This window comes from Polypterus senegalus, chromosome 8 (assembly GCF_016835505.1).
Source record: "Polypterus senegalus isolate Bchr_013 chromosome 8, ASM1683550v1, whole genome shotgun sequence".
NCBI lineage: Eukaryota > Metazoa > Chordata > Cladistia > Polypteriformes > Polypteridae > Polypterus > Polypterus senegalus.
This window is the reverse complement of record NC_053161.1, coordinates 14872289-14896428: the sequence shown is the minus strand read 5'-3', so window position 1 is coordinate 14896428 and position 24140 is coordinate 14872289. Positions and strand designations below refer to the sequence as shown.

The following is a 24140-nucleotide window of genomic DNA, read 5'->3' as shown; positions in this document are numbered from 1 at the left end:
GGAATGCAACTGTGGACAGACAGTGAATATGACAATGGCAGCAGAGAGAAGGAGAGTGAGTGAGGCCATTAATGATTGATACAAGACCAATATATGCCTTAGGGTGGCAAGCTGTAATAATAATAATAAGGCTGTAGAAGATATACTCCATTTGGGATAGGAGGCATTCTGCTGCTAAAGAAAGACAGACAGCAGATAGCCCATGAAGTGCTTCACAGGACTGAAACCTAAAGTACACCAGGTAATTCCACAGTTTTTGCCAGTAAATGGTTTACAGACAATCCCCTGCTTAGAGAAGAAGTTGAGTTGGATAAGCGAAAAGGAAAGAAACTCTTCTGGAATGACAGAAAAAAGAAGGAGTGAGTGTATTGAGGTAGTTGGAAAATGGGAAAGTAGGAGGGTTTATTTTCCGTTTTGTTTTGGCGCACTGTGTCCTCTCTGCAGTAACCCCTTCACGTGTTTATTTAAAAATAAACACATCATTTTGTGATATTAGGGACTTGTCCTACAGTATAACTATGTCAGGTCTAGAGAGACAGTGGTGGGACTGTGCCGTGACAAATCACAATTAACATCCCTGGGTTAGTCCTTTCCAGTATGAATTACGCCTTTAGCTTTTAAACTCAATTTTATTGCAGACTGGGGCAATGTAACATAATAAGTCTTATAGATACTTAAACTCATTACATTTATAGACATTTTTCACTTATCATGTAAACAATTCTTAAACTAAGGCAGTGTGTAAATATCACCCAAAATGGGACTATTTCTAAAAAAAGTAAAAAAAAAAACAACACTGCAGAACAATAAAATGAGCTACCTTCACCACAACATATAAAAAATAAACCATTGCAGTTAGTCACCTCCTGATATTACCAGCAACTGATTCATTGTCTTTTGACAATTTTGGTGCCACACAGCAGACATGTATCCAATTTTGCAGTGAGACAAGTGTAGTAATGCCTTTGCTTCATGTACCTCCTTTAACGAATAAAGCTACTTCAGACCTCATATATGAATTTAACTCAGCTAATTTGTCTTTCTACATCCATGGCTAAAAACTATGAGGATATCTTAAGGATGATATTTTACTTGTCAGGAACTAACTAGTACCCATTTAATCACATTGAATTTACACTTTTACCCTTTGTTTTTTCTGTTTTACTTTATGATCTGAATCTTTTGACCTGGTGGGCTGAATTCTCTAAACTACATGATTATGGCTATACGCTGATACCAAAATATACGACTTATGACTGATAACCAGATCCCAGGCTAAACAGCAATAGCCCTAAATTATACACTGTCACACACGTGCGCATGGGAGGCAGCTAAAGAGCTTGAGTAACGGCAATTCCTAATCTGACCGGGAATCTGACTGATTCTTTTTCTCCCTTTCCTACAGACCATTCATGAGAGATTCCACCTGGACCTCTTGACGTCACTTCCAGGACTGAGCCTATGGAAGGAGTCCTTGCCAGCTCCGGCCCCTGTGATGTCACGTCCTGGCTCGAACCTATGGCTGAAGACCTTCATGAGCCTGGCCCCTTTGATCTCACTTCTTGTCTTCCCCTTTAAAAGCATTCACCTTTTCCCTGTTCCCTCAGTTCTGTTTTGGACTTGGTTTTGTGCACATCAGTGCTGTGTACAATTTGCAGCCAGGAAACCAATTATACGGGTGGCTGCCCCAAACCTTTCTATGACACTGAGTCAAGTTTGTGACAATATACATTTATCACATTTCAGTAACACTCAGGTTTATAAGAGCCATGCAAGTTGGTTTCTTAACTTTATTCAAAATAATCCCATGATAAGAGAATAGTCACACTAAAATCTTCCTATGCCCCCAAAGAGGTGGAACACAGTATGTAGGCTGATTTTACAACCTAAATTGGCACACTGTGAGATGGCATCTATTTGTGAGTATATCTAATATTAGACTGGCAGTATGCCCGAGGTTGTCCCAACTTTGCACAGAAATTTATTAGGGTGTGCACTGTTGATGGCCCTCATCTGAATAAGCAAGTTATAAAAAGGAGGATATACCGTTATATCCCACAAAGTCTATGCTCTCATGACAACTGTCTAAAGTCTAGTGTACAAGAGTGCATTAACAATATAACAATAAATCAGTTATTAAAAAACACATCAAAACTTAGATTCCAAAACAAACCAATAATTATCTGCCGCCACTGAGGCAGACTACTCTAGGCCTCAAAGGAGATGTCTTTTTATTTGACACACTTCATTCTGAATTGATTCCCTCTTCTCTCCCTTCATTTTCAGGCTGTTGTTCCACTAAATGAGCCAAACTTTCATTTTCTTGTGCAATCTAAAAGGCACATATTCATTATGATTTTAGGTCCTTGAATGATATTTCAAAGTATCATGATAAATATCGTCAACTGGAAATGTATAATCTTTGTTAAATAACACTAAACTTTATGGAACCTACTGTAAATACAGCAGAATTTTATCATCACTAAAATGTTTAATTAATTCCAGTACACAACAAACAATCTTCACATATCAATTATACATGTCAAGTTAAACACCAAATTCTCAATCTTAAAAGAGATATAATTTTGATTGTTTGCACATAATGTGAGATTTGGCTGGCTTACTCTATGTGGAAACATTTTCCTTTACTCTTAGATCTAGTATGCACAATCATTCCTGCCATCTAAACCTGGATTTAACAGTTATAAAAAGCCTGCAGAAACCAATTATTGAACAGGAGGCATCAAGAAATCTTCCATAACCTTCTTCATATTCAAATGTTCATGTCATACTGTAGGAGTAGAACCCCATAGCACGAGTCTGCATCTGGTATCTCCTCATATGACATAATTACTGTTAATTGTGGAACAGCTTTGGCAACTAAAGAAGAAAGGGTCTCATAAAATTGACTAAAAAATGGGGTAGACATTTTATATCTGTAAGAGTCAAATGATTTCATGTATTCAATATGTTCCTCTGAGTTATGTTTTTGTTTCTTGGATTATGCCACGTCTCACTTTTAGTTGCTGTTCAATTGGGAGAGGACGATTTACGAATGCATCTATTAGGGATTAAATTAAAAAAAAAATGATTACTAAAATACATTAAATTTTTAATGGGTGCTACTGTTAATCTTGGCATACCCTTATTAGTTGCCCTTGATTCTATTGTATAATTTTGCTTCCCAGTGCTAATTATAATATACAGATACAGGTTCATGCTGACTTAACAAATAATAAGTTGTTACTCACAACACAACAGTCTGGACCCCTGGAATTAATCACGCTAAAAGTTTAATTTGGTGTCAAGAAATATCTTGGCAGAATATTTTTGAAATGGATCAGGAAATGAGTATCACCTGCGAGAATTTACTGACTACACAAAGAAGGCACTGCAGTTGGACATTAATCCGGCTCCAGTTTATGTGAAGCAGGTTGAGATTAGAAGAGTTACTAAGAAGGACACCAAGATGTAACTTTATATTACTGAAATCAAAGTATTGTAGCGTCCCAGCCAGGTTGACTGTTAGGTCCGATTGAGGGAGGGCTGAGTACAGCACGGAAGACCGCCAGCAGAGTATTGATTGAGGCCGAAAGCCCCCCACCCCGGACCCCTCAGGCACGGGATGGGAGGAGGGGTTGGAGAGGGTGCTTAAAAAAGGGGTTGTGTTTGGGGTTACGAGGTCGGGGTTCTTTTTCTTCATTGTTCAAGTTAAAACATTTTGGTGAGACTTTTCTACGTCCGTCTGTTTCTTACTTCTTCTCTTTTCGAGCATGACGCGGAGTTCGCTACAGTACTATACAACAGTACAGCAGGCAAACTTATCTGTTACAAATAATAGTTCAGTAACGGCTGGTCAGTCATCTTGCCCAACCTTATATACAATTTATTTAAACAATATTGGCAGCATGATTACCAAAGCTTTAAAAATACAGTTGTTGTTATAACCACAGTACTGTACTTCATTAACACTTGTACTCTTAGGTCCTACAATCTGTGCAGGCACAACAGGTAAAAGGGCAAAGACACAATTCTGGTAGCTGGCTGAATAGCCTGAATATATATTTTATATATATAATCTTTCCAGTATTATCGTGCATTCAAGTAATGTAATTTAATTACTTAATCCAAAAGTCTATACTTTAATCTAAAATTAGTTGCATGTCAGGAATGCGTTGTTTCTATGTTCAATGTCTATGGCACCCAATTTTGGAACATGTGAGTCTGGAAAATCGATGTATTGCTGTTTTCTTAACTCTGAAACAGGAGTTCAGAGGTGAAGACTAAGCCAGTCAGTCTACGGCATGAAAAACAATGCAAGGACCCCTGAACAATGAAAAAACAAAAACAAATGCTACTGAATTAGCAAATTAGCATAAGAAGCTTTACTTTTTTACAGTGTCTTTCAATAACAATTATTTAGACTTCAAAGCTACGCAGCTTTAAGCCGATGTGGTTAAACTACTGTCGAACATCAATGTGATTTTACCCCTGAGGATTAAACCCTCCAAGCATACACTGGATTTGTCCGCTTTGGACTTTGGACTCCCGCCCTTTTCACTGACGTAAACCACTTGTTCGTTTATGATTGGATATATAGATAGGAAGTCAAATAGATTGACCAATTAAAAATCGATCTGCCAACAGCGTACACCTCCAGCGGGTCATGCCTGCTGGCTCCTAATCTTATAACAGGTAACGGAAAGGTGTACAGTATTACTATTTGCTGCTGTAAAAATATGAATTCGTCCAGCTTCAGAGACTGCAAGGTAAGAATTGTACCCTTAAGCCTAAAGCTGAATATAAAAACTTGGAGCCCGTTTCAGTGCTTGCCCCATTTTTTTACGTTTTATTAAAAAGCACGTGTAATTAGACAATTTCTAAGTTCGAGGCTCTGTCTTTTCATGTTATTAACAGGAGAGTCAAAAACGCCGTAACCGGTAAATCGGTGGCATCGAACTTCACCTGTTCAGAGGTTAAATACAGGGTGACACCATTTTTTTCAATAATTGTACTTACTGTAATTTAAATAATACACAGTTGGCTGTCAGGCGAACACGGATTGAATTTACAGTGCAATGCAGTTATTGGACTTTAATGCGAACAGCAAAGGATGTCAATAAAAACCTGAAGAATTTTTTTAACTAGCTTGCATAAATAAAGTACCGTGAAGCTGACAACAGTATATGGAAAGCCCGCCGTTCTGCATAAAAGAAACAGCATTTTCAGCTGTTCCTTTTAATATGAAGGCTGATGGTTGTGTATTTCAGACAAAATTAAATAAATAAAGAAGTACAGTACTGTGAAATGTGACGATAAGTAAACAATAACAACATGAAATGTAAGAATAAGTAATTGAGTTAAGTATATTTTTGTTGTTTTTATCTTTATTTACTTAATTATTTATTTCAGTGACACGCAACATGAAATACAGCTTGAAGTGAAAACTGTCTCACTCATTAAACTTGAAAGGGAGGGCTGTAATGAGTAGTGTTTTTTTTTTATTGATGAATTGTAGGTAAATTGGACGAATTTGTTCATCAAGTGCTACATTTACAGCAAATACTTTAAAGATGAAGACTCCAAGTGATGAATTCTGAGTTTCTTGGAATAACGGAAGCACTTCATGCAATTCTTGACAACTTTTTCTTGCACTCATTTTGAAGTGCACAGTCACAACTCTGAGCATGTGCATGAGCCACAGTATTGGCAGGTCAAGCAAACAGCATACTGTACATTGTTTTGTTTTATCTGAAATATTCCTCCATACAGTAGATGGCAGGATTATGGAAACAGTGTGTTTTAATCTTGTCATAAAAATGTTGACACTTTGAAGTGAATATTTAGCTTTTTCCACATATTGATATTCTCAAGTGCTAACACAGGTGTTTCCATAAATGAGAGCACAGGCTTGGTGGATAAACCATATCCGTCTAGGCAAAAGGCAGAAAACAGTCCTGATCAGTACACTAGTTATTTACAGTATAGGGTTCACTCTGGCACATACCCACACTTCAAATTTAGACCATCCACATAACCTAACAAGCATGCCTTTGGGAAGGCATAATATAGAAAATATTGTTTCTGTGTATTTATTCTGTAAACCATGTTATGAAAGCATAAAGCTACAGGAAGCCAGCAGCAATAGCATAAGGTAGGAGCTATCTTTGGCCTAGGAAACTACCTGCCATAGGGCACAAACTCACATATGGTCTGTTTAGATATGCTGGTTAATCTCTGTGTGCATCTTTAGTTTATGATAGAAAGCCCTAACAAACACAGGGGGGAAAAATACAAATTCTCTAGAAAAAGCATTCCAAGATCTAAGTGCTATGAGGTGGCAACCCTGACCATCATGTTCAGATAAAAATCTTTAGTGTCTAAACAATGGTTGAAGGGCAAGCAGTACTTTGCCAGATATGAAAATATTTTTTTTTCTTTCAGGCCTGGCAGTCTGAGGGTCTTCCCCTCTCCACCTCAAGCAATGAAGCCTGTAAAATGTATGATGCTGTTGTTACACAGGTAAGAGTGTTCAGCACTTTGTGTTGAAAAATGAGTGTTTTTTCATTAGAAGAAGATAGAAGGAGGAATCCAAACATCTTAAATGAATGAAACTGATACAGCAATGTAGTATTAATAAGAAGCATGCAATATACTGTATATTCAAATATATACATTTACAAAGTTCCTTAAAAAATAGGGCACTTTGTATATGTATAGCAATAATGATGACTGTTGAAAGGGTAAATGGTGTCAGAATGTTGGCGGAGATGCCAAGAATTGCTAAACAAACAGCTGAATCAGTTAAGTTCCCCAGTGTCATTTAGAAGATACTGATTCATTTCTGTCCATGGATTGGAATGAAAGAATTGGTTGAAGTCAAAGTAAACCTTGCTGTTTCAGTATGTCCCATGTGATTCCTGAGCAGTAAGTAAGTACTTTTTTGATTAATATATTTACATATATTTTAAATAACTGTAATAATTAATATTTTAAAAACAGTACCTGTTTTGTCTTAGAAATGGGCAAATTACACAAGTAAAAAAGTAAATAAAACTATTCAAAACAATGTATCATTCAGAGTATTTGACAGCATGATGACAGCATTACAAGTGAAGAAATGAATCCTCAGTTGCATTTTTGTGAATGAGGCAAAGAGTTTTTGAAAAGGAGCTGACAGGTATCATATATGTCCATTTTGCTCTGTAGAGATAATAGACACACCTTCACTTTATCTGTTAGAAATGGTAAAGTATTTATTGTTAAAACATACACTGTTGAAGGCACACTGACCAGTAAAATAAAAGTTTATTGTACTAGCAAAGAAAAAACACTTTACATTTGGATCTGTCACATTATATATACTGTGTGTGTGCATATACATATATATATATATATATATATATATATATATATATATATATACTAGCCAATGCCGCATAATTATTCATTGATGGGTGAAGACTTCCTGAAAGACACAGTTCTCCAAATGGGGTGGGTTTGAGGATACGACTGTGAGTTAATGAAAAGATGGAACTCTGGAGAGAGCAACATACAATTGTCCATGACTAAAAACTGGTTTTGGCAGATACAGGCATATCTTTTTGAAAGTTTGGCCCTTTGCCTTATTAATTGTCATTGCAAAGGCCAATCTAACAGGAAATTGTCTGCGTGTAAAAGTAAAAGGTAAATTTGAATCTGATGGGGAGGCAAGAGGACGTTCTCAGAAGTGAATGGTGATAGTAGCTGGAAGCATTTGGGACATCGCCACAATTTCTGCCTCGCCACCATAAACTCCGGAAGTATTCATGTAGTCAACGTATTGTTGAGCAGACTGTATGACTATGCTTCTGTGACTAAGAACAACGGACAGCATGTCGCCGAAGTTATCCCAATGTTGGCAAACAAAGGTTACAGCCATATTGCAAAGTTTGAGAAAAACAGTTTCGTCGATGACATTTTTCCAGAAATATCAGACTGATAGAGACAAACAGGTACCTGATGCAGGAATTTGTATAACATTGAAAGAAGTGTTGTTTCCATGAAATACATTTGAAGCGGTGGCCATGGTAGGCAAATGAACCGTCAACGTGGCTCACAGCTGCATGCGGACTGTAGCAGAGACGAAAGCGACTGAGGCTGCGTTTGGTGAGGTGTTGCGTGCGGGCACATGAGCAGGCAGTGGAGCAGGCAGTGCGCATGCCTCAATAGCGAGGGTGGACGCGGGAGGAGGGTTAGAGTTGGTGGGGGGGCTCTGTCATGTATATCCCATGGTCTCTGCTGTGCGTACCCCCATGGTTGGGCAATTTAGTCAATTATATAAATATATACACACAAACATGGCCACAAAATTGGCTGAATGAATGTATTATAGATTAGAGTCCACAACAGAACTGATTTGAGATTGTCAAGCAGAAGAAATGACATAATCAGTGGGGCCGGAACTGGAAGTCGTGTCATTAGGGCCGGAAGTGATGTCATCAGGGCCTGGCAGAATTTCCTGTAACTGGTCTGAAGAGAAGTGAGATAAAGAATCAGTGCATTTCACCATCCCCTCATCTAGCATGGAATTACTCTCATTCAGGCCCTTTAGCTACCTCCCAATGCGCACATGTGTGACAATACATATATATATATATATATATATGTATATATTGTAGTGTACAGCCAGGGCCCTTGCCTGGCCAGGATGCCTCTACCTTGGAAGAACCGAGGGAGGAAGCATATCCAGAGCATTACCTCCCTCGGAGCACTAGGTGGGGGCTGCAGTAGTGCCTCAAACTCCCGCAGGGCTCCATGGGAGCTGAAGTTTTGTGCAGCCCTGTTGGATTCCTTGGGCGGTGCCAGGGGGTGCTGCAGCTGCTGCTGAGCTCTTAATTTCTGTCACACCAGGAAGTACTGCCAGAATTATGTCAGCGAGCACCTGGAACACTTCTGAATGCCTTATTAAAGGAGCCAGCAGCCACTATTCTAGGAGCCAGAATTGGGTGGGAAAAGACGAAGCTTGCCAGGAGGAGTGGAGGCGACAGAGAAGGAAAAAAAAGAAGGGAAGAGTGTTTGGAACTGTGCTGTACATGTGGGAAACGGGGGAAGACTTTTCTCACAGGGAAAAGAAAGAAAAAATAAACATGTGTGCCCCAAACTTGTTTCCCACATCTGTCTGTGTTGGGTTTGGGCGGCAGTGTGCCCCCTGGTAGTGCACAATATTTCTTCTCATGAATCCCTATCTGCTATGCTATGCAATTGTGCAGCCCAGCTCTGCCACAGTGGACCTAGAATTCCTTAATTTTACTTCAGTTTTCACTGTTGGCTAGTTGAATTTACAACAACCAATCAGAAGTTATCTTCGCTTGTCCATTTCAACTTCAGATTTCAAGCTATATGATTGCAACCAGTTTCACCAGCTAACAGACTGGCACAGATACTACTCAAGCAAAACAAAAGAGAAATAAAAGTGTTTTGTGTAGTGCTTACCAACTTGCAGTGGTCTCTAACTGACTTTCACTTTAAAAAAATACATTTTTAAAGAATAACAAGCTAATACAATATATTTATCTTAAATTTTACAAGATGTTGTTCCTCAGGACACATTAATAAAGTATGAATAAATGCAGTTTATTTAAGGATTATCCTACTCTAGTCAAGATCATCCATTGCTCTGCAACTTGCACAGACATGGAAGTAGAAATTAAGTATAACAGAATCCTCGAGTCTGCATCCCAGAGGTTGGTGTCATTTTTCTGACAGAAAACTCTTCCATGTAATAAAAGGAAAGCTGAGAGTGCTTACTTGTCAAAGCACATTCTGTGGAGAGGTGACAGATGTAAAATAAAATCAGTGTCACATAAGTCTCTGCATGTGAACCTTCCTTTTAGAGGTGCAATGTCAATAACCTCCTATATATTAAAGTAACTTTCAAATATCATATTAAGATATCCACATTCAGAATGAGTTGAAAATATCTACTTTGTCATCTGAAATCTGCATGTAACTAAGAGAAATCTTTAGTAATTTAGTATTTTTTGCAGTATTAGGTATATCTGAATTATAGATCATACTACAGTGGATATAAATAGTCCTCAAACCCCTTCCAAAAATCACAAATTTGGTGTAATAAAAAAATGAAACCAAGATAAATCCTGTCAGAACGTATTCCACCTTTATTGAAAAATTGTGATCTATACAAATAAGGTGAAAACAAATCAGAAACTGCTTAGTGAAAAAAGGAAAAAATCCTACAATAACCTGGTTGCATTATTGTGCACACCCTTTAATAATGAAGGATATGACTGCATCCAGAATCAACCGGTCACAATAAGTCTCATCTCAAACAGTAATTAGTATACACCTGACATCAATTAAAGTGGTTCTGATTGAGCTCAGATAAAGGTGGCTTTTACTGTAGGATTATTCTGATATTCTCTTGGTTGCAACATACACCGAATGCCAACGACTAGAAAAAGCTTTTAAAACATCAACAAGATCATATCATTGTAAGGTATCACTCGGGACAGGGGTACAAAAAAGTATCCAAAGCATTAAACATCCCATGAAGCACTGTGAAGACAATTATCAACAAGTGGAGAAAATATAGCTCAACTGTGCTCATGCCAAGATTGATGAGAAGACATGTAGAAAACTGGTCAGCAAAGCCACCAAGAGGCCTATAGCAACGTTATAGGAGTTGCAGGATTTCCTGGCAAGTACTGGTTGTGGGGTAGGGTACCAAGACAAAAGCCTTTTCTCACAAAGAAAAACACCCACAAACTTGGCAAAAAAATATTTATATATACCTAAATGCATTATGGTATGAAGAGACCAAGGTTGAATTATTTGGCTATAATCTAAAAGGTCTGTTTGGCACAAAAAAACACAGCACATCATCAAAAGAACACCATCCCCACAGTGAAGTATGTAGGAGGCAGCATCATGCTTAGGGGCTGCTTTTCTTCAAGTCAAGGTGGATAGAATCATGATTAGCTCCAAGTATCAGTCTATTTTGGCACAAAACCTTCAAGCATCTGCTATGAAACTGAAGATGAAGAGGAACTTCATCTTTCAGCATGTCAATGATGGAAAGCATACATCAAAATTAACAAAGCAATGACTTCATCAAAGGTGGATCAGTGTTCCACCTTATTCCAATTGAAAATCTGTGGGATGAGTCGAAGAGTGCTTTGACAGATCAGGAAAGTTTTTGCAAGGGGGAATGGGTAAAAATCACTAAGTCACAGATGTGCCAAACTGATAGACTCTTACCCAAAAAGACCGAGTTCTGTAATAAAATCAAAAGCTACTTCAAACTAAGTATTAGTTTGGGAGGGGGTGTACACTAATACAACCAGGTTTTTGTATGTTTTTTTTTCCTTTTTTCGCTTAACAGTTTCTGATTTGTTTTCACTTTCTTTGTATGAATTGCAGTTTTGCAATAAAGGCGGAATAAGTTCTGGCAGGATTCATCTTGATTTCCTCTTTTTATTACACAAAATCTGTGATTTTGGCAGGGGTGTGAATTTTTTATATTCATTGTGCTAATCTACTGATTGTAAATTTTTCTTCATTATGCTTTCATTATTATATTAGTTTCTTTAGGTAAGATAGGCATCTTTTGAGTTTTCTGCTAATACAAACAGTCATGTTTTATTCATAACACATGATTTCTGTGGGGCTATGGCACACTGTCATCCTTTTTCTCTGCTACTGCACTTGGTCCTCTATGTGATCCACCAGCAGAGGATGAGCATCTTTTAGTAAATTATTTATATCTTAGCTATGATAGATAGCCTACTCTGCATATTGGTAAGCAATTGTAGTCTTGTCTGCCAGCTTTCTGTAATTATTTGCATAGTATGCAAAGCTTAATTTATAATTGACTGCATTTTCTACAACCATATAGACTGACAGATAAATATATATTTGTAAGTTTTAAAATTAAAGTTTTAACAGATAAATGAGTGTATATAGTCCCAGCATAATTACTGTATATTTTGTGTATTGTTAATTATGAATGCATCATTCTGATCAAATGAGGGTAAGCATAAAAATAACTAGAACCTTTGTGTCATTCAATATCAGGTATGTCTGTAACACCTTTAATAAATTAAATTACAACTGACCTAATTTTATAGCTTAAATAACTATTTTTTTAAACAATAATACATTTTGTCTGCCTGTTTGTCATCTGAACAGTCTGCATAATTTAACAAACAGTATTTTATTAGATGGAAAAATAAACTGTTAAGACTGGTAAATTTGAAAATGTTAGTACATTCATTTAATCATTTTATGATATTTCACTTTTAGCTGAATGCAGCTTTTAGGATTTATGATATTTCTCCTGTCTTATTTCATAGTATATCTCCTGGTGTAATGATCAGACTCTTGGTGGAATTGAGGGTTGCCTTTCCAGAATGCAAACTGCAGATCCCAATTTTGGTAGGTTCCGGAACTGGTAGATGACAGAAATAAATATTATATGAGCAAAACAGTTATCAACTTTTAGTGTGCATTATGCATAATTAAGACAGCAGTGTTTCACTAATATGAAATATCTCATATGCTTGTCTTCTTAGAGAGTCAAGGCTGGGGGGCTGTCAAGAGGCAGGGCCTGTTAAAGCCCATTGCGGCACTTCTTGTGTGATTTTGGGCTATATAAAAAATAAATTGTATTGTATTGTATGATGACAGAATTCATCTTAAGTGAAATTTTTTTCATTGTATCAGTTAGAGGGTGACTGAAGCTAGACTACATATTATAATATTATTTTTGTTTACCTACTGTTATTATTTATTTACTTTTTCAGTAATGGGTCATATTCTAGCAAATGGACTGGAACTCATTGGAACAGGACACTCAGTTACAAAGGATAAAAGCTTTGCCTGTGCTATTCAGAAAACATTGGAAATTTCAAAAACACAGTCTATAACAGAGCGGGAGAAGCTCCATGCTTCAGCAATAGACATGTTTTCTAAAGGGTGAGACTGCTTTGTTCTCTTAATGATAACAATTTTCAAATCACCATTAACCTTTGGAATGGCTATTAATGCAGTGAGATTGCAATCATTAATTAGGAAGTACTGTATTTGCAAATTCATTAAAGGATAGCAATTTGTATTGTAATTTTATTGAACAGGGTATTTTTAAAAATATAGCTTATTTTTAATTTTGTGTATTTATTCATATTATACTATCAGTGAATCATACCCCTTCATTGTATGTATTTGTAGAAAGCAATCTAAAAATATTTTTTTTCCCATTGTGCCTGTCTATCAATCAAATCAACAATTAATTTTGTTCTTAAACAGTTTGGCACAGGCAATTCTTAATGCAGCATTAAGACTCTATTTTTGACAAGCTCATGGCTTTTGTTTTAGTTTTTCATGTTATTTTGATAATGGCTTTACTGAATATGCAGAAATTTAGCCTTTGCTTTTGCACACTGATACATATAATGTTAGGTTATAACTTTGGTATAAAACCTACTGTATATCCTGTTGATTTTTTCAGTACTGTATGAAAGGTCATGTAGCTCATAAATGCAGTTGTATAAATCTTACTGCTTGAATATTTAAGTCAAGTACAACCAAATTGTCTGCAGGTTTAGGTGCAGCAGCTTTACTAAGCATCCGTATTGGTAATGTAGCAGTCAATTTATCTTTCATTTTAATGTCGCTGTTAACCTGAAAAAAGGGAGTTCACCCATGGTGAAGGCGGTATAAAAGTAGTTTATACATTTGCTGTGAAGAAATATAAAAAACTAAAGGTTTTTGCCAGGAGTGTGAGAACTACATATGCCATAATTGGCAATCATGAAATACAGTAGTCAAAACTCAAGTCAAGTTCCGTTATCTTTAGCTAAAATGCAAATAGAAAGAGACAGTAATATAATTTGGACATGGTGCTAGAGGGCACATAACCCAGCACACACTCTAAGTACCTGACCATCTCACTCTGTAAGAAAGGCTTCCACAAAAAATTGCAAGAGTGTAGCACAACACATTGCAGCCAAAAGCTGATAACAGGGTTATCCACCTATGTGGATAATGGCTGGCAAAAATATAAAGAGCTGGCAACATAGAAACTTCCTATCAAGCCCGGTACTTATAAAAGAGGATAATCTTTTCCTATTTGTTATTTAAAGCAAATCCACTGTTTTTTACAGTTCACAGTTTTATTTCAAGAATGTTGTCCCATTGCGCTGTCCTGTGTAAATCTTGCTGGCAATTTATTTTTTCCAAAATTTATGTCAGCTGCAGTTTCTCCTCTGTGGCCAATTGGACAGTATAAACTTTGAAAGCTTACTATACAATGTGTGTGTGTATATATATATATATATATATATATATATATATATATATATATATATATATATATATTCCATCCATTATCCAACCCGCTATATCCTAACTACAAGGTCATGGGGGCCAACACAGGGTGCAAGGCAGGAAACAAACCCCGGGCAGAGCGCCAGCCCCCTGCAGGATATATAATATACACAGTATATATATATATAGTACATGTACATGAAAGACTCGTTTCAATTGGCTTGACAATAGACAGATCCTGACAGTGGAAGAGCTACAACAGTTGTAAAGAGTATCTAAGTCTGAGTTTTGTGAAGTTTGTAAATCTTTCCTGTCTATTATGCAGGGTTCGGGGTTTTGGGGCTGAAAATTTATTGTTTGGTTTTGTCTAGGTTTTGTTTATCTCAGTCTTGCTGTCAAACTCTTCTCTCAGTGGCAATTTGTATAAACGTTTAGCATATATTTCACTGTCTTCCATAGCCCTATTTGTATTAACAATGTAAACCTTATTGTAACATTTATTTTCTAATCCACACACTAGATTTGATTTGCATAACATTTAATGAAAACAGTTTCAGCTTATCTTCATTGAGCAGCAACCACAGCTACTCTTAAAGGATCAAGAAAAGAAGGGTATCATTTTCCCTGAAATGGAAGCTTATTCTAAAATATTATTGATTAGATATTTTTAAAAAGTTTTGAACAGACCCTCTTATTGAGAATTAGATTTTTTCTAATTTCAAGTAGTATAGAACATTGGTTACCCACTGATTTAAGGTTGGTGGGATGGGATTATTGCAGTTGAGCAAGATAAGTCTACATTCTAATAGTGTAGTAAGTAGTTTAATAGAATACATACACTGTAAAAAATTCACACCAATTGATTTTTATTGTATCTTCAAAAGATTTTCTCTTTTCCCATATGTCCTCAAAGAATGATAGCAGTGTTGCACATGGCCAACTAAAAAATTTTAAATTGTGACAGTTCATTCAGACAGATGTCTGATAAATTTGTTTTTAATAAGTTGGTATCCCTGCCTTTTACATAAGGAACAGGATGTGAATTGGCTTTATATCTTACACATCTAAATGTGTGACCCTGGAAAAGGAGGTATCAAAAAATTTTCTTTTCACATATTGTAAGTAGTAATTTACTATACAGCAGATGATATGTGTTGTCACAAAAAGTGGTATGTAAAGATAAAGTGAATGTCAAAATTGAAATTCCATGCACAAGCAAGTTTTTAAAAGGTGCATGTCAAGAGTATTGTGGGTTATCTTTAAAAGTTTTCCTACTTTAACTAGTTTCATGTTTCATTTATAGTAAGAAAACCTTAAGTTTTTAAAGAGGATTTTTGTTGTATTATGTACGTGTTATATAAATTTTTGCTAGCCACAACTTTGAATAATAATACTAATTTCTACAGGTGTTTTACCAAGGCCTGTGACATATGGGAAACCATTCTTTTGGATCATCCAACTGACATTTTGGCTCTTAAGTTTGTTCATGATACTTACTTCTACCTGGGATACCAACCACAAATGAGAGATTCTGTTGCCAGAGTTCTTCCTTTTTGGGGTTCCCATGTGCCACTTTCTGGGTAAGGATTGACCAACTATTAGGTGATATATACAAACTGTAATTTAAAAATTAGAGTTTAAAAAATTGGTTCTGAATTATACCAAGAATAGATGTATGTAAATCAAATATAACATTGCACACACAAATCTTTCAACACTGTTTACCTTGTTGTATTATTGCTTATTCACTTATATTTATTTCCTCAAAAATGCAAATAATAATTTTTCTCTACTCTGTACATGTGACAATACTACTACAATTAGAGTTGCTACTCTGAGTGTAAAGACACAGTTTTTATTTTATAGATAGATAAACAGAACTTTTTTTGTCCCCAGTTTACCAGTTGATCTTCATCCCTATCCTCAACCTATGGTCAAGAGGTGTGGGTAATGACTAAAAGAATGAGATTGTGAATAAAAAAGGCAGGGTGCCTGGGCTGACACTCTATGACAGAATGAAAACTCATCGTTTTGGGAGAGCCTCAAAGTAGAGTTGTTGAAGTTCCAGAAAGATGGTGGTTTGGATATGCTAAAGAAATGCTCCCAGGAGGACTCCCCCTTGTGCTGCTCTGGGCACGTCCCACTAGGCAGGGATCCTGTGTCAGGCCAAGGACATGCTACAGGGATTACATGATTTAGATGGCTTGGGAATGCCTGGGTATTCCCTGGGAAGAGCTGAAAACTGTACCTGATGACAGGGAAATCTGGGTTAACCTGCTCAGCATTCTGTCACCTGTACCCTCAACAGGAAAAATGGATAAGAACAGTAGGTGAAATGGGAGACAATGGAATTACAATGGGCCACACCTTCTTTGTTACCTTTGTTAACCATTGCCTAGATTAAGTAAATTACAAGGATGACACCAGATCAAACTATAGGAAATAATATAATAGTGTAGTGGACTTTGTTCACTGTACAGACTTACTTTAGTAAGTTTTTTTTTTTTTAAAGTGACCAGATATAATAAAAAATTCAGGACTCTGGACTTTCATAGTTAAAGTAAATATATTACTTTCAGTGTTAAATATTGTCTAGTTCTTTTAGAATCTGTAATTCTTTGCTAACATTATAATTTGAAAGATAATACAGTATACTGTAATGAAAATAAAATGTGTATTTTAATTAAGCATTCTACATTTATGTATCAGGATTCTTGTATGACATTTTAATGCCAGTGCAATGCCCTTAGTGTTTTATAAATCACAAACCAAAAATCATTGTAAATAATAATATATTAAACAAATATCATTGTACTTGTCTGTCATTTCTGCTTTGAAACACATTTATATAATTTATAAATCTAACCATGTTAACAAACCATCTTCAGCAATTACCTTTAAACTTAACGTGATTTGCTGAACAGTAAAAGACTTTAGACCTAATTTCCTTTCTTAGATTTGTGAAAGGTATGTACTCCTTTGGACTTGTGGAAACAAACTTTTATGACCAAGCAGAAAAGGTAGCAAAAGAGGTAAGATTTATTTTTTACACTAGTATGCATTTTTACTAATGATTTTCATATAATAATTAGGATGATTAGTAAAAGTGATTGGAAGTCTTTATTATTTCATTTATCAAGTAAAATGACTTTTAAAAGCACAGCCTGTATTTAAGAATTACTAAGTTTATTATTAAAGGAATACATATGAGTAAACTGGGTTTAAGTAAGCTACCTTTATTAAAGATAATAGCCCTCATTTAAAAAAGTGTTCCAATATGTAATGTTTATATTATTTTGTAATCAAACACTTAAAAATTTACCTGTGGAACTGCTACAGTAATAGTTAAAGAGTGTAGAAGAAGTATATTTAAACAATCAATATAAAAAAATTATAATCAACCCAAAGCACGAAACAACCCAAAGCTTGTTCATTTGCATCTTTAATTTCATGGAGGGGATACACTCCATCATTGCAGTCTGTGAAGGAATGGTCACAGAACAAAAGCAGAGGCTCATACTTGTAGACAAATGAATTTTCATAACAGTGCTGAATTAATGTTTACTCTGATTGGTTCACTAGCTTGCATACTCTCTGATTGGTTCATTGGCTTACATACCCAAATAAAAGTCTCATTTCTATTACCCACTTGTCCTTCAAGATCACTTAAGTTCAGCTGTTATTATTAAAAAAAAAAACTGTGTGCATGAGAGCTGGTACATAAAAGAACATGACATCAGCCAGCTTCTTGAACCATCTCCTGAACATTGTTTGTTTACTTGACCTTTTCAGCAATCTCTTCATGCTTTTTCTAAAACAAATCTTATAAATTTCTTTTTTTATATTTCTTGTATTTCTCAATTTTGTTGAGATGTGGCACACTTCAGATAAATTTGTTAAAACAGTTTAATTTTTGTTTGGATATCTGGAACAGATCGTGTTGTATGGAGATTTAATATTTCAAAATTTTCCATTGAAAATCATTGGCGACACGATGCAGAGTACGCATGTACACAAACAGCCCATATAGCAAAGTCCTTCTCCTCCTGCTTTAGGTAAATTTACTAATAGAGCACAAAAATGTCATTTCACTGAAAATAAATGTAAGGGGATAACAATTATGTAAGCATATATATAACACTGAATTGATTGAACAACAGTATCTGCAGATTATCATTGTAAAGAAATGACATTATCAAACCTGCAGCTAAATGGTATTTGAACTAATTAATAACATAGGAAATGTGCAGCTGGCTTAACTGATATAAACCTAGGATAGATTTAAAAATAGACAGTGGTGTTGGGAGGTGGGAAGCTTTAGTGGGTTAAGCCCCTAATCTTCCAATTCAAAATAAACATGAACAATCACAGCAAGCCCCTTCTTGCAAATATTGTTACATCATAATTCGATTCCAAGTCCTTACTTATTTATATAATTTTAACAAATTACTGTAAATAATATTACTAGCTATATGAACTTATTTCAGTTCTTTTTCTCCTTTCATACGGCAGCATTGATACTGATTTTATACTAGTATTGGTCATTTTATATTAATAGATATTTTTCAGTTGTTAATTATCGGGTACTACTCTATTGGGTATATTTTTCAAAATGTTTTGTTTAAGAAAAATGAACAGCAATTAGTCACAGAACCTGCTCCACTAACACACTTCAGTCGATGCTATTGTGACATCACTTAATTTGTAGACTGTGTGTGAAAGTTGCTAATCCATCACATGCCAATTTGTGCTTCGTTTTTAACTCCATTATAAAGTTTTGTTACAAAACATGTATTTAATGTAGTCTGGTCACACATGTAACTGCATTCTATTGTTGCTATTATTAACACGTAGAAATGTGAAAACTGACTCTTTGGTGAAGTAAATAAAAATATGAAATGTCCTATCACATCTGTCAATTTAATTGCCTAAATGTTACACCATATGTACATTGTCTGACTTGTTAATATACTTTTACTTCTAGGAAGAGAATGAAAAGTTGAGGTTTACCTGCTGATGGATTTTCTCTTTGTCTTTCTCTGCTCTTGTTCAGGGTCTATCTGTAAATCCTAATGATGCCTGGGCAGTTCATTCTGTTGCTCATGTTCATGAAATGCGAGCCGAGGCAGAGCAAGGCCTGAAGTTCATGGAAGAAACTGAGAAAAACTGGAAGGTACTTCTGTGTTTGGGGAAAAAATAAATTACATGAGAATATGAAAATTCCAAGAAACTCTACTGAATGCATAATGTTTAGAATATGTAACAGGTATTGGCCCCACCAGAAATTGAAAGAGAACTCCATCAGAGCTTATATAAGCACAAGTAAAGTTAGAAATATGTTTTGTCTGTTGAACCTTCATTAGTTGTATCCTTGAGTGTAGATTGAAAAGAATATACGATACAGAGCTGAGAAGTGCACAAGATGAAAACAGAGACTCCTTGGAAGATAGATGAAAAATGATGGGAGGTAAAAAGAGGATAAAATAGTATATCATCTTAGAATATTATCTATGAGTTTTTAAGCAACTATGTATTGCCATAACAACTCCAGCTGGAATGATTTTGAGTTGTTTAAACACATGCAAATTCAGAAACAGGAAATATATACAACATAAAAACAATAGCAATAATCATTCCTTAACAGCCTCATTTAACAAAAAACATTGCACACATTAAAGTAATGCAAGAGACTGTAAAATGTTGATATTAAGTTAATGTATTTCACAGCAAGTATGTAGCTATTACTGGTGTAAAAGCTTTGGAACCTATTACAAAAGGCAGAATGTATGCAAATTGGCCCCCTTGTTAAAACAACACCCATGGCATAGCAACATAATATCAAAGCTACCTGCGATGCTATGATCAGTTTTTGTTATCTTAAGCACAAGAGAACAGGAGCGAAATAGAAAAAGAACAGAAACAAATGTCCCGAAAATTCAGAACAAATTACCACTCCTTCATCAATGTATTCTCTTATCCTAATCATCAAGGCAAGGTCACAGGGCAGCTGGTGTCTATTCTAGCAATCACTGGGTGCAAGGCCAGAGCAACACCCGGATATTGCACCAGACCTTCACATGGTCCTTCTATACTCAGAAGGAAAGCAGAAATAGTTAAAAGCACAAGAGAAGATTGTCATGACACGTCTTCTAAGTCAGTGGGTAATTGATGTTATATACTATTTGTAAAAATCCAATTCTCACTTAGAGGATCTGTTCAAAACTTTTTTAAAACCTGGCAGGATCTAATCAATAACATTTTAGAATTATATATATATATATATATATATAAACTGCTCAAAAAATTAAAGGAACACTTTGAAAACACATCAGATCTCAATGGGAAAAAGAAATCCTCCTGGATATCTATACTGATATAGACTGGGTAATGTGTTAGGAACGAAAGGATGCCACATCATTTGATGGAAATGAAAATGATCAACCTACAGAGCCCTGAATTCAAAGACGCCCCAAAAATCAGAGTGAAAAAATTATGTGGCAGGCTAGTCCATTTTGCCAAAATTTAATTGCAGCAACTCAAAATTGTGCAGCACTTTGTATGGCCCCTGTGTTCTTGTATACATGCCTGACAACATCGGGTGCATGCTTCTAATGAGATGACAGATGGTGTTGTGGGGATCTCCTCCCAGATCTGGACCAGGGCATCACTGAGCTCCTGGACAGTCTGAGGTGCAACCTGGTGGCATTGGATGGACCAAAACATAATGTCCCAGAGGTGTTCTATTGGATTTAGGTCAGGAAAGTGTGGTGGCCAGTCAATGGTATCAATTCCTTCATCCTCCAGGAACTGCCTGCATACTCTCACCACATGAGGCCAGGAATTGTCGTGCACCAGGAGCCACTGTACCAGCATAGGGTCTGACAATGTGTCCAAGGATTTAATCCTTATACCTAATGGCAGCCAAGGTGCCTTTTTCAAGCCTGTAGCGGTCTGTGTGACCCTCCATGGATATGCCTCCCCAGACAATCATTAACCCACCACCAAACTGCTCATGCTGAATGATGTTACAGGTAGCATAATGTTCTCCATGGCTTCTCCAGACCCTTTCACTTCTGTCACGTGCTCAGGGTGAACCTGCTCTCATCTGTAAAGCACAGGGCACCAGTGGTGCATCTGCCAATTCTGGTATTCTATGGCGAATGCCAATCGAGCTGCATGCTGCCGGGCAGTGAGCTCAGGGCCCATTAGAGGACATGGGGCCCTTGGGTCTCCCTCATGAAGTCTTTCTGGTTGTTTGGTCAGAGACATTCACACCAGTGGCCTGCTGGAGGTCATTTTGTAGGGCTCTGGCAGTGCTCATCCTGTTCCTCCTTGCCCAAAGGAGCAGATACTGGTCCTGCTGATGGGTTATGGACCTTCTATGGCCCTCCCCAGCTCTCCTAGAGTAACTGCTTGTCTCCTAGAATCTCCTCCATGCCCTTGAGACTGTGCAGGGAGACACAGCAAACCTTCTGGCAATGACACGTATTGATGTGCCATCCTGGAGAAGTTGGACTACCTGTGCAACCTCTGTAGGGTCCAGGTATCGCCTCATGCTACCAGTAGTGACACTGACTGTAGCCAAATGCAAAACTAGTGAAGAAACAGTCAGAAAAGATGAGGAGGAAAAAATGTCAGTGGCCTCCACCATTCCTGTTTTGGGTGTCATCTCATTGTTGCCCCTCTAGTGCATCTGTTATTAATTTCATTAACACCACAGCAGCTGAAACTGATTAACAACCCCCTCTGCTACTTAACTGACCAGATTAATATTCCATAAGTTTCACTGACTTTATGCTATACTCTGATTAAAAAGTGTTCCTTTAATTATTTTGAGCAGTATATATAGTAACAGATAGGGGGCGCTGTCGCTCCCTTGAACCCTTGTCCACAACTCCAAACACCAATTAAAAGTCCAACTATTGACTTTATTTAATCGCCACAGTGCACAAAGCACCCTCTCCTCCACTATACTCATGCAAATCACAAATACAATAACAATAAATCAGTCCTCCACTCCCAGACGCGTTGCCCTCCTACCACCCAGCTCAGCTCTCCGTCTGGGAGCTCCCACAGTCCTTTTATATATCCTGACCCGGAAGTGTTCTCAATCCCCAGTCCATGTGATCTTGTATCACTTCCAGGTCAGGTAAAATGTTCTTTTCTTCACCCCGGAAGCACGTCAATCCCCTTGTCCATGTGTGCTTCCGGGGCGTAGGGAAAATATCCGTTGTTCCTCCCTGCAGCGTCTCCTAGTAGCCCCCACGGTATCCAGCAGGGCTGCGTATAAAAACTACAATGTCCATGATGCCCTGCTGGTCTTCGGGGTCTCCATACTGCAGGGAGGGCTCCACCTGGCGGCTTGGGGGTATTGGCCGGGATAAATGGCTGGCCATTCACCACTATATATATATATATATATATATATATATTGTGAAGGACCGAGAGACAGCATAAGGGTTGGGGTTTCCGGCCCGTATATTGTACACAGCAAACAAAAACAGGTCAAAATTATAAACAAACAGTTCATAATCGCGCGCCGACTCCTGGCGTCGCGGCCATTTTATTGGGGGGAGCGGAAGTGGAGGAATGCTGGGAAGGACCGCAAGGGAGGATGGGAAGGATGGCGTCAGGGCAAGATGGCGGAGGAAGGGCGGAAGTACCACACTGCGGTCAATCCAGCCTATGGTGCAGGAAGGTCTTTCTTTCTATGAGGAAGCAGAGGGAGAAAGTTAATACCCGCCATTCCCTGGCGGCGAATGGTTTCCCGGGTGCTATCGAATCAATCCGCTGCCTCCTACTCGTGCGTGCGTGACACGATCCCCCTTAGCCCAGGACCGTCAGGTGGGCGGACCTAACCGAGAGGTCGTGAATACGAGAGAGGGCATCGGCATTGGCCTGAAGGGTGCCCGCCGATAAGTGACAGTGAACTTATACGGCTGTAAGTCCAGGAACCACCTGGTGACCCGCGATTCGACTCTTTGTGTAGGGACATCCACTGAAGTGCAGCGTGATCAGTCACCAGAGCGAATTCGCGACCCAGCAGGTAGTAACGGAGGTGGGTCACTGCCCACTTAATGGCCAAGGCCTCCCTCTCCACTGCAGCGTGCGGGTCTCCCGGTCCATCAGTTTCGGCTAAGGTACATCACAGGGTGCTCGACACCATCGGCGCTTTGGCTCAGCACGGCACCCAGGCCTGTGTCCGGCGTCGGTCTGGAGAATAAGCGGGAGCCCAAAATCGGGCGTCCGTAACACAGGTGCCGGCGTTAGGGCCTTCTTTAGGTCACTGAGCGCGTGTTCTGCTTTGTCGGTCCACACCACGTATAGGGGCGCCCTTTTTGTCAGGTCAGTCAAGGGTGCTGCTCTTTCGGAGAAACGGGGAACAAACCGGCGGTAGTAACCCGCAAGCCCCAAGAAAGCCTGCACCTGTTTCTTGGTATTCGGACGGGCCATTCTAAGATGTCTTTAACTTTGGAGCTCTGTGGCGCACCTGTCCTTGTCCCACGAGGTAGCCTAAATATTTGGCCTCCTTTAATCCAAAAACACTTCCGGGGTTTATGCGGAGGCGGCTTTAGCCAGTGTTAGGAGGACAGCTGCGACCTGCAGTAGATGCTCCTCCCAGGTGCGGAATAGATGACAACGTCATCCAGGTAGGCGGCACTATAGGACTGGTGGGGCTTCAGCACTCTATCTACCAGGCGTTGGAAGGTCGCGGGGCCCGTGCAGCCCAAATGGGAGGACCTTGTACTGCCAGTGCCCGCTAGGGGTGCTAAAGGCCGTTTTCTCCTTTGCGGATGCCGTTAAAGGAATTTGCC

General features: G+C 37.9%; 1 protein-coding gene across 1 annotated transcript in view; it reads left to right on the top strand.

The window, feature by feature from the left end:
- The first annotated feature begins 4614 nt into the window (after positions 1 to 4614).
- LOC120533806 (tetratricopeptide repeat protein 38-like) overlaps positions 4615 to 24140 on the top strand; it is a 45762-nt gene continuing 26236 nt past the window's right edge. The window contains exons 1-7 of the mRNA XM_039760779.1: positions 4615 to 4769; positions 6445 to 6522; positions 12354 to 12435; positions 12804 to 12975; positions 15732 to 15905; positions 17282 to 17357; positions 19379 to 19498. Coding sequence (XP_039616713.1) covers positions 4740 to 4769; positions 6445 to 6522; positions 12354 to 12435; positions 12804 to 12975; positions 15732 to 15905; positions 17282 to 17357; positions 19379 to 19498 — 732 coding nt within the window. The 5' untranslated portion in view covers positions 4615 to 4739. The remainder of the gene's footprint in view (positions 4770 to 6444; positions 6523 to 12353; positions 12436 to 12803; positions 12976 to 15731; positions 15906 to 17281; positions 17358 to 19378; positions 19499 to 24140) is intronic.